Source organism: Lampetra planeri, chromosome 4 (genome assembly GCF_965212315.1).
Source record: "Lampetra planeri chromosome 4, kcLamPlan1.2.h2, whole genome shotgun sequence".
NCBI lineage: Eukaryota > Metazoa > Chordata > Hyperoartia > Petromyzontiformes > Petromyzontidae > Lampetra > Lampetra planeri.
Genome location: NC_136110.1, coordinates 28,397,159 through 28,411,370, shown reverse-complemented (window position 1 = coordinate 28,411,370; position 14,212 = coordinate 28,397,159). Strand labels below are relative to the sequence as shown.

Below are 14,212 nucleotides of genomic sequence, written 5' to 3'. Positions count from 1 at the left end.
CTCAAATGAGTACCTGGTGCGGTGTGTAAACATCGCCACTGGGGAGACAAAGGCGGTCGGGCGTGATGCTGGCCACCCACCCCCTCGTGTACCGTTCCGGCCTTCATAGGTGCTCGCTAACAGCACTTGCCCTAACGGTTTGTTAAGGCTATACGTGGGATCTTTATACATATACATGTTTTTGTGAGAATTTACAAAACAAGCAAGTATGCCATCCTCGGTGTTTAGCCCGACTAGGGAGCAACCCAGCATTTGATTGCTGTTGATGTATTGCTGCGTATAACTGGCGCCTGTAGGGGAATTGGCAATTTCCAAATGTCAAAAACTTTACACCTGCACGGGAGAGTTATTTAAGCTGCTGTTTAAACTAGCAGCTTGCACTGCCCTAAAACAATTAGGCTGATTAAAAAATATGAGAAATTCAATTAAATTGAGAATGAGCAAATGCGAGAGCCGATGCCTTGGCAGGAATAGACGCTCGGCTGCAATTTTGACTCACGAATTTGCCTTCTGGCCCAAAGTTTGTTAATACACAAATTTAAACAAATCAGAAATAACTAATCCGGCAGAATTTTTTTTGTTTAAGCTAATGAACAGACTATTTGATTTTGACTCGTATTTTTCATGAGAATGCGTATTATAACTGTGCATTTAGTAATCATCCTTAATCATGTGCGTACAGTTAATATAAATACCTCTCGTATATTTGTCATTTTGCCCGAGACGCGGGATACTCACTGGCATCGCATGACCGGTGTCTGGTTTATGTTATAAAAAAAAATTAGCGAGAGAAAATTCCATGTTTTAATGAAATACACTTTTGTATGGCTCCACCTGGTGGACTTCCAGAATGCACAATTGTGACCCATGCAACCCATTTGCTTCGTGAAATCTCAGTGTGATCCCGTACTGTTTGCTTCGAGTCAGCCATGCTGATGCTGGCGCCCGATAAGAGTGTTTTATTTTCCACTGGAATCCACTTTAGATAATACAGCGGGGCATTACACCGGGCAGAAAGTGGAGACTGTAGAGGTTGAGCAATTGGAGTGGAAATGGTAAGGCAAAGGACACATCGCAAGTTAATCCCTGACTCATTCAAGTGCAGTCACAGATGCGGGTGTTTGTAAAGCCACCTTGTGACCTTACATTTAAAAAGGCTGTCGAGGGCAGCAAGCGAACGGCGACGCTGTGGTTGGTGAACCGCACTATTCATTTGGCCCACCTGAGTTCGATTCTCCGGCCACGGGAATTCCGATGCCTAATATTATTGGAGGCTGGTAATTGATCTGGTCCTGTCCCCACCCCTCACTGCCTCCCCTCCCTCCTTCCCCTTCCTGCACCTACACACACTGACAGCTCAGAGAAGTATGGTCGTATAAACCTCATGATTTTGAGACAATCCATCAGTAGATTTCCAAATAGGTGAGGATAGGGTTTCCGTGACCAACGAGAAATAATAAATGTCGAGGAGGTATTTTTCCCATCGTCATCATAAACAAACACTGCCTATGAACGGTGGCTTTTGTTTTTTCTTATGCACGATGCGCAGGATGGACGCGGGGCCCCCCTTCTCCACGCCCCGTGCGGTTATTTCACCGTACTTGGTCGCGCTGGTCAGCGCGGGTTGGTGACTTTATGGGGAGCATAGGGGTACACTACGGCGTTGGATTTCGCCGCGCTTTCCCTCTGCTGCCCACCGCACAGCCATGCAGCCTGTGACACCTGTTACTCGTGACGGTCACACATCGTCCAAGCGCTATCCCGGCTCACCTCTTCTTACCTTCTGAGAACGGGCGGGCTCAAGGCCTTTTCGGTCGCTTGCGTTTGGTTGTAAGCTGCATTATACAACAAAGGTATACTTCGTGCATAGTGAAATGTTGATCTTACAATCTATCGAGTTACGATTATGACCTTTATAAATGTTACGTTGCGGATGTGTTGCGACCGTGTGCACGCGCGCGCGTGGACCCTGTCAATGCCCTCTCTTGCTTTCCAGACGGTCACCCCCGAGCACCTGCAGCCGATCGGCACGAAGCCGCCTGACGGCGCGGCGGCGACGTCCGTGGACGCGGCATCACGGCACAGCCGGGCGCAGGACAGCGGCATCGGCAGCGACAGTGCTGCGGCGCGGCTCGTCCACACGGAGCACCCTGCGTCGCTCGTACATCACCGGCAGCAGCAGCAGCAGCAGCAGCAGCGCCTGCCCTGCGCGTCGCGCCAGTCGTCCACCGTCAAGAGCCGCAGCTTCGTCCCCTTCGACGTGTTCCTCACCGCCAGCAAGATCTCCGCGATGACCTACTCGGCGACGCCCGTCAAGGGCAGGTGCCCCGAGCCGCCGCCGGGCTCCCAGCCGAGGCCCCCCGCGCCTTGCGAGAGCGCGTCGAGCAGCAGCGCGGCCAGCTCCGCGGTGGACGGCCAGCCGCCCCCCGAGGCCCAGGGCAGCGCGCGGCCGGAGGAGCCCGGCCGCGCGTCGACCGCCCCCCCGCCGTCGCAGAGCGGCTCGCAGGCCAGCCTCTACCCGGCGCGGCCCGACTCCAGCTGCGCGGCCGCCGCCGTCGCCGCCGCGGACGACCTCCCGACGACGGCCCCGCCGCCACCGCCGCCGCCGCCGTCTCCGCCGGCGCGCTTCGGGGGCCACACGGCGGCGCCGTGCACGGCCGCGGGGAGGTTCCTGCCGCCGGAGAGCCTGCGGGTGCCCGGCAGGTCGTCGGCGAGGCAGGCCCTGGGGCTCACGGTGGTGCGGCAGCCCGGGCGCAAGTCCGGAGACGGGTCGCAGCAGCTGGAGCCGTTCCTGTACGCGCTGGTGCACCAGCCGTCCGTGCTGCTCAGCTGCCATCGGCGCACGCAGAAGCTGGACTTCTCGTGCTTCGACGCCTGCATCAAGGGGGCGGCGATCAACTACAAGTCGGGAGGTGACGTCGTCCTTCCGTGCGACGCTTTGTCCGTTTGTTGCCCCCTTTTAACCCCCTTTCATTTAATCGTTACGCAACACCCTTCCATCCACTGTTGTGGAGGATTGTGTGTGTCACAAATTAATTAGATGATCAGAGACGAGTATCTTTCTATGGAAATATAAAATGCTATTTTATTGCGGCCTCGTTTAAAATGACATAATGCCGAAAATACTGACCCGGTAGATGTGTTTTATTATTGGTTTCTGCACTGAAACACCGTTAGTAACCAACATATCCTCGTTTGTAAAACACGTAAATATTACAAACCCCGTGTCTTTCCGCACGCTCACTGTGCGTGCGAGCTAGCGAGCGAATGATTTCACTCTCGTACCCGTCCACGACGCGCTCTGCGCAGATCCTGGGAAGTCGCTGCCGGAGCCTCTGGACTACTCGGTGTCGTGGCTGCAGACCACGTGCGGAGAGACGGACGCGCGCACGGGCGTACCCCCGGGCCTCCTCTCCCTGCAAATACGAGACTTCCTCAACGAGCCGGGTGAGCCATGAGAGCCGCATGAGTCACGTGAGTCACGTGAGCCACAGCGATGGATGTTGCTGCGTTGCTTTCTGCCGTCTACCACAAGCCCCCGCAGGCACTATGACAACCTGCTTGTGCATGGGGGTCGCCCGTCTTTGCAGTATCCGGGCTCATTTGTGTGCTCTGACAAAGGGCGATTGCCTGAAACGTCACTCGTTATGTTTTTTTCATTTTAAGGCCACGGTGTTATTGACAAATGCGTTGCGTTTTTGTCGCGTTATTTGTGCTTGTGCACCACTTCCAATGCGGTGTCGCCCATGTAATTATTTTTTATTCCGAGATCTGACGAGATAAATAATAGCTGCTATTCTGCTTAAAAAGCCTTTAACGGAATTTTTTTTAAGCTCGAGGAATTTTTTTTCCTTGATCAAAAACTCATTAAAAAAGCGCTATTATTATTGTTTACACACCCACACGTACCCCCAGCGTACTAAAGCAGAGCAAGTGGCCGAGCAAAAAGAAAACACAAAGCAAGTAGTACACATGTAAGGGACTGACCCTGAGACAGGCCACGGCTCAATGAGCGTGACTAAGTGGAACACAGACAATGTTTACAGCCAATTATTCCAACCCCCACTTTGTTAATGAATTGCCCTTGGATGTCTAAAAGCAGTCATTGTGTTTCGCCTTGTTAGTGCTGTCGTGGCAAACACGCCCATCCCTCCTCCTCCAACTCTCTCTCTCATTCTCTCACCCTGTCAACCCCTCCCTTCCTGCACTGTGAACTTAACAGCTTTCCCATAAACACAGCCTTTAGCCTGTCTCCCGAGCAGCACAATTGCTGGAGCTTTAATCCAACATTTCAGCGCCAGATTTACATGCCTGTTGGGATTGCCCACCCGTCTGGCATACTAAGTAATCCATTACCAAGTCCTGTCGTGGGAGGGAAGGTCACTTACATGCAGTGGCATCTTAAGGTCTTGCTGCTTCTTGGTTTTCATATGAAGACGTTGGGGTCGCGGTGCAGTAATCCCTTTTTAAGGATGCCCATTTAACAAAACGGAGGCTTTTCTGTGTGTGGGTGTGTGTGTCTTTTCTATTTGTGTATATTTTATAGAGGTTAAACATTGCGTGCACATTTCATGAATGGTCAACAGAGCCTGTTGACGGAGCTGTGGCCCAGTGGCCATCACGCACCGCAGTGTCAGTGTCGGTGAATCGGATATCCGGCCAGTCACGAGTGATATCTGAGCTTGGCCCCACCAATCAGACAAACATGGTGTCGGGAGGCCTTCATCCAGCAGTGGATTGCCAAAGGGCTCTAAATTAATAATTTGGAAATGTATTAGAAATTGAGGTATAATGAATGATCAGGGGCATGATGGGGTTCAAGCGGCAAAGTTTTTTTTTTCTTTCGATGTAGCAACCACGTGTGGCTGCATAGGTTGTGCAATCCCATGATATGTATGTACGAATGTATGTTGAAGTTATTTTGAACCGCGCGTAGCCAGCAGTGCTAATCGGAGCTACCACGCGTGAATCTAAAACATTGATTTTCATGTGTGCGATTCAATGCCTACATTGTGAGGGATCAGAATATCAATGGGAGAATCGATGGATCGTTGCACGTTTCATTGAAAATCAATAGCATTGTCGCAATTGCGTCGGCACACGCACACAGGCGCGAGTGCAGTTGAGGTTGGCTGGATACGAGACTCGGTGGTAAATGGAAGCGCAGACCACACTAGAATAACACAGGCAAGAGTGCACAAAGATTACCCATAATGACACTTGTTGAGAGACACCCCTATTTCAAGACAGCAGTTTCCTCCGGTACGGAGGTCTTCATTGACCTGTCTGGACCATTTATGTTTTACGACTCGCACAGTTTCCAGAGATAGACACGTGTTTATACACCGCACAAATCAAGGTGGAATGGTATTACAGTACTGCATATATATATTCAGAAGATCTGAATGCTCAAAGGCATAATTCAGAGAACATTCATTCACATTGCAGACTTGTTAAATGTCTTGCAAAACACGCAGCATGCTTGTCTACGAATATTAATATGAATGTTCGTGGTACTTTTATTGCTAAATCTATTTATTCTGTGATAATGGCAGTGACTTGAAATGCTGTAAACTGTTACAATTCATAATATACACTTCACACAAAATGTGATCATTATCAGACTGTTATTGTCCCATTGAGTGTATTAACACATATGTGTTCTTGTAAAGGTTTCAATATCGGTGTTACATTTATGTCTCATTTATAATGAATCTCCAAACTCTTCAGTTATTCTTACCACTGCGGAGTGCACACCGGGCTAGAATACATTTTGCAGGCCGACTGGGATTTATGAACAACACATAAATTACACTTTTTGAACGTGCACGTAAAAAAAAACCCCCAAGAAATCCGTTATTGTTGTTTTAACTTTGAGGGTTGAGTTGAAGAAAAAGTCCCGTAAGCTCGTGTTTTTACACCCCTATTTTAATGGTTACATTTGCACCGCACATTTCGCCGCCATCACAGGCAGCTCACTTCAAAGGAAATCTGTCGGGGTTGTAAAGCACTCCCGGCAGCAGCAGCCATGGCACGATGTCGTTTGGTGGATTTTTTTTTTGCTTCCTCACTAAAGAAGTCCTGTCATGCTTGATGGGATTTTTCACTTACTTGGTCGTTTAAAGATTGAAGCTCTAAAGTGTTCTGTCATCACTTTTCCGTGTATTTAATTTGGACGCACCCCCCCCCCCCGCCGGCATTGGCAGATGGAGGAACTAAAACTCCCAATTCTAAAAACAACTTCTGATTCACTGAAGTGTACGGATCAATGCTCCAGTTTTCAAAACACAGATGATCACCAAATGTGAGCTTGTGCAGCATACTGTAAAGCGTTTGGCTTTGGGAGACATAAATATCATCGTTTGTTAAAACAGTGCCCATGTGACTGGAACGCCGTCTATTAAAGCAAATGCCTTGTCTGGGAAAAACGTCAAAACGGAAATTTTAAAACAATTCCAACCTTACGAGATGGGAATGATTGCACATTTTGCTTGTTTATGTACGCACGCATCTGCACGCCTTCAAATTACTTCAGCGCATCTTTAGGGTCAGTAATGAAAACCCAACTGAGAATGAAAAAAAACGAAAATCTTGTAAAACATCAAGAGCGTTTTGATTGTGGATGCTGCCGTGCTGTAAATGGTTAGCACTGTGGTTGAAACAACGGGGCAAGTTTCTTGAATCTTCCTGTCCTCTGTCCACCCTGCGGCATAAATAATGTATACCGTAGTCGGTCACCAGATCGCATGTGGTGAGGTTAAGTGCGGGGTAATCCAGCTGCTTCCAAGATGTCATGCCAGCGTGGATGAGTAGACCAAATTATACTCGAGAGGGGCTCTCTCTAGAGCTCCCTCTAGCGGATGCCCTCCCGCTAAACAAGCACGCGCAGAGCTGTGCGTTACGTGACACCCGCAGTGGCCTATTTGAAGCCGCGGCCGTACTTTTTTTTTTACAAATATAAATTCATGAAAGTAGTTACATTGCAACAGCTGCGTACGTTTCACACGCATTTGGACCGACTTCAAAATACATCTCACGGGGCGCCTCCCCAGCCAGCGGTCGCGGGGCTGCACATATACCTCTTGTTACCCCTCGACGTTGATTGTGCACCTGTGGTGGAACCACCCCTCCCCTGCCCCGTGCGCAGCCAGCATTCACGTGGAGCTGGGCCGCCCGTGCAAGATCAGCCCCAGCCTCGGCAAGCTGGACCAGGTCGCCCGCTTCGTGGCCAAACTCTCGGCGTCGGAGCGGCCGGAAGGCGGCCGGAGCGCCGGGTCGACCGGCGAACTGGCGTCGGGAGGCCGGGAGCAGAGCGAGGACGCGGCGGCTGCGGCGGGAGCAGGAGCAGCAGGAGGAGGGGACCGGCAGCGACGGCAGCTGCTGCTGGAGGTGCTGGCGCTCGTGGGCAGCGTGTCGGTGTCCACGTGCCAGGCGGTGGTGGCGGCCGAGTGTGTGCCGCACCCCGAGAGGCCGGCGCTCGGCGCGTCCGTCGCGGCGTTGTCGGCGAGGGTCGACGTGAGGAGCAGCGCCGCCGGTACGGTGGACTTGCGTCGGTCACACCCCCCCCCGTCCACGGGAGGGTTTGTTGTCGTCCGCACAGCGGTGGTGCCGACCCTTTGTGGGTGGGATAGAGGGTTTGCCGTAAGCAGGAATTATGTTATAAAGTAAGCGACACCCCTTCTAATGCATACAGTCCTCGTGACAAGAATGCAGACGTGGTGAGACCAATGGTGTAGACAAAATGATTGAGGTGCAGTGAGATGAGACAAGATGCAACGCAGATGACAGAAGACTTTAGTGAAATGAAACGGTTGTCGACAGAAGGTAAAGGTAGAGTCAGATGAAAGAAGACAGATGGAGACAAGATGTAGATCAGATCTACGAATTGTATTTTATTGTGAATTAGATTATTGTTGATCACATTTTAAATTTGCTGCACCACTTTTTCTAGTACCGCCACTGTCTGCATCCGGACCCCTCTGTTAAAGAGCCAAAGTGATTCCCTGCGTGAATGATTGAGGAGCAGTGATCATCTCCATTTATAGCTGCGGTGGGGAGATGTTAACTCCCTCGCCTGGTATACACGAGGTCGTGGGTTTAATCCCAACCCTGTCGCCTGAATATTTAGAGTGTGCACGTTCTCCCCCGTGGTCTGGTGGATTTTTCTCGGGTTCTTCCGGTTTTCCCCTCCACAATTAGAAAGACACATTGAGAGTATATATTATCGTTTAATATTTTTATTATTTTATTATTTCCCTTCTACGTGACTTTACCGAAAGAACCAAGAATATAAATCCCTGCAGTCACGAAAGCTTTAAATCTAAATTTAACACATTGAGAGTATTTGGCCGCTATATAGCTCAGTGGGCCTTACGTGGTACAATAAAAACAAAAGTTCAGTTAAGCCCTACACACTGTGGGTCAAACACTAATTTGTGACTTCTCGTGCCAAACACTGCATGGCAATGTGAGATTCGGATAAGCCTTCCTGCTGGAACAGCGTCTCTGTACCATCCAGATATTTACTTTACCACCCCAGTATTTCATCATAATCAGTCGGTCATCATAACCACGAGTAATGATCCGTCAACTGCTGGATGAAAAGCAACATACCAATGTGCCTACATAAGAACTTTTCTGTGCGCACATTAACTGCAATGACATGGATCGGAATCGAGGTCACTGCCAATGAAGTTGGAACGAAAGCTGAGAAGTGCAAAGAAGTGTGCAGGGAACGCGTGCTTTGTAATTATTTTGGCCAATGCAAAGGAGAACACATGGATCAGAGAACAAGCCCAAATAGGAGATGTCATATTGATTGTCAATAAACGTAAGTATTCGATAGTCTTTAAAAAAAATCTCGGAAGTAATTGAAAACCTTGTCGCTTGAGCCAAGAGATATTATTTGCCTTCGAGCATTAGGCCTTTGTCATTTTTAAAGCCACCGTCATCTTAGGCTAAAAGTCATTTATTTCTAAACACTGGCCAAGCTGTTTGCCTAGAATTAGCACAAACTCTGAAACATTCACACCACACTCGATATCACCGCCTTATAAGAGAGTTAAAAAATGTCGTAACAGGTAGATGTTTGAGGCAGTGGCTCTTCGTCGGAGCAGAGAGATGAGAGGGTCTAGAAGGGTTGACTGACTTGCGGTTAGAGATGGCACTTTACAATGAAAATTGTTTGAATACTGTGGATGTGAGCAGAATCCTCATTGAAAAATTGTGCGTACTCAATTCAGTTGTTCTTAGTCAAGTGTTTTTGTTCAGAGAATCTGAGAATCCCAATACAAATCTCTTTTCATATGTAACGCGGCTAATTCAAGGCACACGATTACCCCCGTGTATTCGAAACGAGCATGCCTCACTGTGTCCAGGTAACGCAGTCCAGACTGACGCCAGTGGATGCACGTCGCACGTGGCCCGTTGCTTCTCTGTAAAAAAGGATGAACATCGTTTTTTGCGCATCTTGTAACTATTAAAGGTTCAAATTAAAAACCGCCACACGTATCTACAGCCTATAGAGTTCATATGGAGTTGCCATTTTCTTTAGAAATAAATTTCCGCAGATGTGGCGGGCGAGCAGGCGGGCGGATGGTGGTGTGTGGGATTCTCCGGGGTGAAGCACATTCGCTGAAATTTCTTTGTAGTAATTTTTCCACTGAAGTCCGCTTAATAAGCACCCAATTCATATATCAGAGCTTTTACGTTTTTTGTTGTTGTTGCTGTGCCTCTTGACCGTAAATACGGCCATTGCCTTACGGGCTGCGCATTTTAGCATTGGCTTGGCCTTGCCAGCTGGTCCCATCACCGATTGATATCAGTCGACTGGGAGGCTTGCTGCAAACACAAAGTTGTTTCCTGCTCATCCCGGTTCCACATGTGCGGGACATCACGACCCGGAGTCTCAAGCCAAACGTGGAGCTCTTGATCTTTAAGTGAGCCATATAAGACGAGCCCCACAATCTGACCGCATCAAGAAGGACGAGTGGATAATTAACGCCGCACTTCTTGCTAGCGGCGTAAAAGGCCATCTTTCGAGACAGGTTGCCTCCCAAAACGCCTGACCGCCGGAATTCCCGATGCGCGTTTTGCTGCGGCATCGAGTGCCGCATGAGCGATGCGTTTGATGGCGTGCCAGTCCACCGGGCTTATTAAGCACATGTTTCAGGGCGACCATTGTAAATGAACAAGGATCCAGTGTGGTTGCATTGCTGCTTGAGCCAAGGAATCCTCTTTGCGAGCTCTCTGAGGATGAAGGGAGTTTTACATTCTGCTCTTTTGTTTGTTGTCGATGGCACGTGCACTTTTTTTGGAGGGGTGGCGGGAGGGGGGTGGTTTGTTGGAGCCCTCGCTCAGAAAAGCATGAACTCTTTAAGGGGCTCGCATTTTTTCAAGCATTGAAAATGGCTCTCAGATAGCGTAGGAATGGCGTACGGGGCCTTATGAAAACATCTGTAAATCCTTTGCGAGGAAAATCCCGGTTGAAAAGGACATGTGTCATCCACAGCCACTGGGCCCAGTCAACCATTTTTATTGCTTCGACACAACGTATTAGGTTGACGCAAATCGTACGCGTGAAAGGAAAAAAAATGTCTAAACAGGCCGCCGCAAAACGGATCACTCGCCTCGACGATTAATCTCTGTCGGTGACTCATATCAGAAACACAAGATATGCATTTATTATAATGGGAGCCAAGCCTTAACCTCGGCGTTATAGGGGAGTTACTGCAGAAATTCCCAGTTCCCTTGCAGCAGAGGCTGATTATTTTAATAGCTTTCATGGTGCTGTTGGCTGCAGACATGCCATGGGCTTGAACTTGGGCTGAACCCCGGCAATGTTTCACGCTAATGCCCGTGATAGAGATTCTGGAAGTGTGAAACTGTGGCGCCCTGCCATCCATCAACCTCCGACCCAAGAATTCAGCTGTTAGGAATAGTGCGTAGCCAGGAGTCGTTAGTGGCAACACCTGCTTTGTAATAAAAGCCCTCTGCTTTCGTGGATTGGGAATTCTGGGCACTTTGGTGAACTACTTAATCAATGTCTTTGTTCGTTGCACCTCCGCCGCCCCTCCCCCCCCAAACTATCAGAAGGAACACATCAGAATTAATGGCATCTGCATCTGTGTAGTGGTTAATTTGAGGTAGTAAATTAGCCAGAACTTTACAATTGAGTGTACGTTGAAGAGCACTGTGGGAGAGAAACCCCGTTTTTCGGTGTACTTTGTTTTTCTCTAATGATAACCAACTGGCAAAGCAAAGCGTGACATCAGCCGTTGGCAGTGAGAACGCTCGATGCGGCATTCCGTTCCTGCATATTTTTGTTTAGTGAAACAACAAGAAAGGCAGGAAATTTTAACTGACACCAAGGAAATGCTATCTGCCAAAGTGAGTGTTGCCTTATGTGTCTTGTTGTGCTTTAAGTATAAAATTATCCCTTTGAAACGGGGGTCAGCGGTGTGGCCCTCTCTCTCTCGAGGAGGAGCACATTTCTCTGGCGTTCACCGATGGCGACCTTACGATGGTGACATTGCCCAGCAGCGGCGGCGGCAGCAGCAGCAGCGCACTGCCGCTTGAAGCAGAGGTTTTACCTTCTAGCCCAGCAGGCGCCCAGATTCATACTGCGCGGGTGTATTAACCATGAAATATCTTACATTTGGAGCTTTCGTGACTGCAGGAATTACTCTTTGGTTCTTTCGGTAAAGTCACGTATAAAGAGAAATGTTTTTTTAAATAATTATTTATTTTGAAATAATAAATTAAATAATTATTAAATGTCTTTTTTATCTTTATACGTGACTTTACCGAAAGAACCAAAGAGTTACCATAAAAGATGTTTCGTTGCAATCGCAGCGGACGTTTAAGAGCGCATTACCTTATTCCAAACAGGGTAGGCCATGCGTGCCGGCATCATCTGTCAACAGTTGATACATTCCTTGCAAATTGCATCATTGTAAAAGTCAGAATCAGAATGTTTATTTATGCTGGAGGTATCCAGTGAGCTATAAAGTTATTTTTCACAGATGCCCAGTAGGGGCGGGTCAGTCAGAGCGTTACGACAACAAACAATGCAAATATACGATGGGAGTGTAAAGTACAGGAACGGTGAGTAAATCACTAAAAAATATACTGAATAAAACTCAACTGAGCTATTAGCTTCTTTTCCAGAAGTGACCTTCCTGCAAATGATAACTCAACGACGTGTGGTACTATTGTAGGGGCGTTACGGAGGGGCTGTATACATAGGATCACACGGGAAACAAACACAGTGGGCGGGGCTTCGTGAGTGCACGGGGAGGTGCTCTCAACGACGTCCGCACAGGGCAGCCTGGGGGGGGGCTGGCCCCACCCCTCAGCGGGGGGTTTTGGTATAAAAGGGGATGAGCCGGAGAGCTCGGGGTAGAATGTTAAAGCTAAACCAGTGAAGACCGAAGATCGTCTAGCTAGAGCCCTGGACTCCCCTGGGTCGCCGCCCTTGTCAGGGCCGCGCAGGACCGAGCCAGCGGCGTGGTCCCGAGAACCAGAGCTAGTGCTCTGGGACTCCGGGTACCGTAGCCCGACTTATCAGTGTCGGGCCAGACAGCCTCCCCTAGCCCGTTAGTGGAGGACTAGGAGGTAGGTCAGAGATAGCTAGCAGTGTATTTCCAGCTAGCGGGTGAGGGGGCCGATACCCCCTCCAGTGTTGTATGTCCGCGGTTGTGACAACTGTTGCGGAATAAATACGTGTGCCTCAACCCCGGCGTCCAAGAGTCCTCAACGATATTACACTATTACATAAGTGATGATGATGACGAGGATGGTAAGGTTTTGGGGTAGGACACATCGCAGGAAGCGTTGATGTCCCATGGTCAAAGAATAACAATTATGGAGTGGCGGCCAAAGAATGGAATCCGTCCGAGAGTGGTACGACCACCGAGGAGACGGAGCTATGAAATCGACGCGCGTTACGCAGGTTCTCGATGAATTATCACTCCGCAGGATTGCGAGAGGTGGTGGACAGCTTTGGGAGGCCTCCATCCATCACTCAGTTGGCTGCTGCTGATGATGATGATGGGGCGCCACAGTGGCCACATGTGATCTCCCTCGCCTGGTGTGCAGGAGGTCGTGGGCTTGATTCCAACCCTGACGCCTGTATAATTTGGAGTTTGCGTGTTCTCCCGTGGCCGCGTGGAATTTTTCTCCGGGTCCTCCGGTTTTTCCCTCCACATTCATAATCAACATCACACGTTTCGAGTATTTGGCCGCTATAAATTTCCACGCGACAAGCCGCTTCGTTGAGCTCTCATTCGTGGCCAGGTCGCTTCTGAAAAAGGAGCTAACGGCTCAGTGGGCCTCTAAAATAAATCTACGAGCCCGTGTAGTTGTCGCCGGGCCTATCGCCGCACGTGCTGATTCGTCCCCGCGTACTCGTCCTCGCCGCAGGCTCGCTGCAGTCGCTGTCCGCCGAGGTGCGGCTCACGGACGCGCTGCTCAAGACCAGCCTGCGCGACTGCTCCCGCTCGCTGCTCGGCCCGTTCTGCGGCAGCGTCCGCGCCGACGCCAAGTGGTGCAGCCACAGCGGCGCCTCGGAGGTGCTCCCCAAGCTGCTGGTCTACGTCGACCTGGGCCTCGTGCAGGTGAGAGCGTCCCCCAAACACCGCTGAGGGGGGAGAGGGGGGTACCCTGGCACCCTAAGCCAGACGTAGGCTTCATTTTGCCCAACGAATAAGTTATGAGGTCGCGCCCGTTACACACAAAGTGATTGCCGCAAATGAACCACGATGACCTTGCTGATCTCGTCAAGGAGCGTAAACCATCACGCGAACTCCGGTGGTCGTCCTCGCAGCAGCGGATTTTGACTGGCCATCGAACAAAGACGGTCGCCGCATCACGCGCTTTCAGATGCGCTTCTGCGGCCGTCTGGAAGCGCTCTTCCTTCTGATATTAGGAAGCCACTGGAACCATGCACTTTTAAATAATCTCCATTGACAACTAATTTCTTTATGAATGCTTTTTCTGTTTAGTTTGTTGTCCTTCCGCCGCGCCTCCGATCAGCATGGCTGGCTAATACGGTGCGAAAGAATTTCAGCATACATACGTTGATTTCTGGGCACCCTTTTAAGATTGCGGGAGAGTTACAGCCAACATATATAGGTCTAGTGAGATAACAGAAATAGAAACAAAATAGTTAGAGAGATGTAACTAGATAAGGATTGAGATAAATACTCGTTGC

General features: G+C 49.6%; 1 protein-coding gene across 4 annotated transcripts in view; it reads left to right on the top strand.

Annotated features, from left to right (window-relative positions):
- Positions 1-14,212, top strand: part of VPS13B (vacuolar protein sorting 13 homolog B) — a 298,548-nt gene that overhangs the window by 233,603 nt on the left and 50,733 nt on the right. For all 4 annotated transcript variants that reach the window (XM_078593678.1, XM_078593679.1, XM_078593677.1 and 1 more), the window contains exons 34-37: positions 1,997-2,912; positions 3,310-3,447; positions 7,148-7,534; positions 13,423-13,616. In XM_078593678.1, coding sequence (XP_078449804.1) covers positions 1,997-2,912; positions 3,310-3,447; positions 7,148-7,534; positions 13,423-13,616 — 1,635 coding nt within the window. The remainder of the gene's footprint in view (positions 1-1,996; positions 2,913-3,309; positions 3,448-7,147; positions 7,535-13,422; positions 13,617-14,212) is intronic.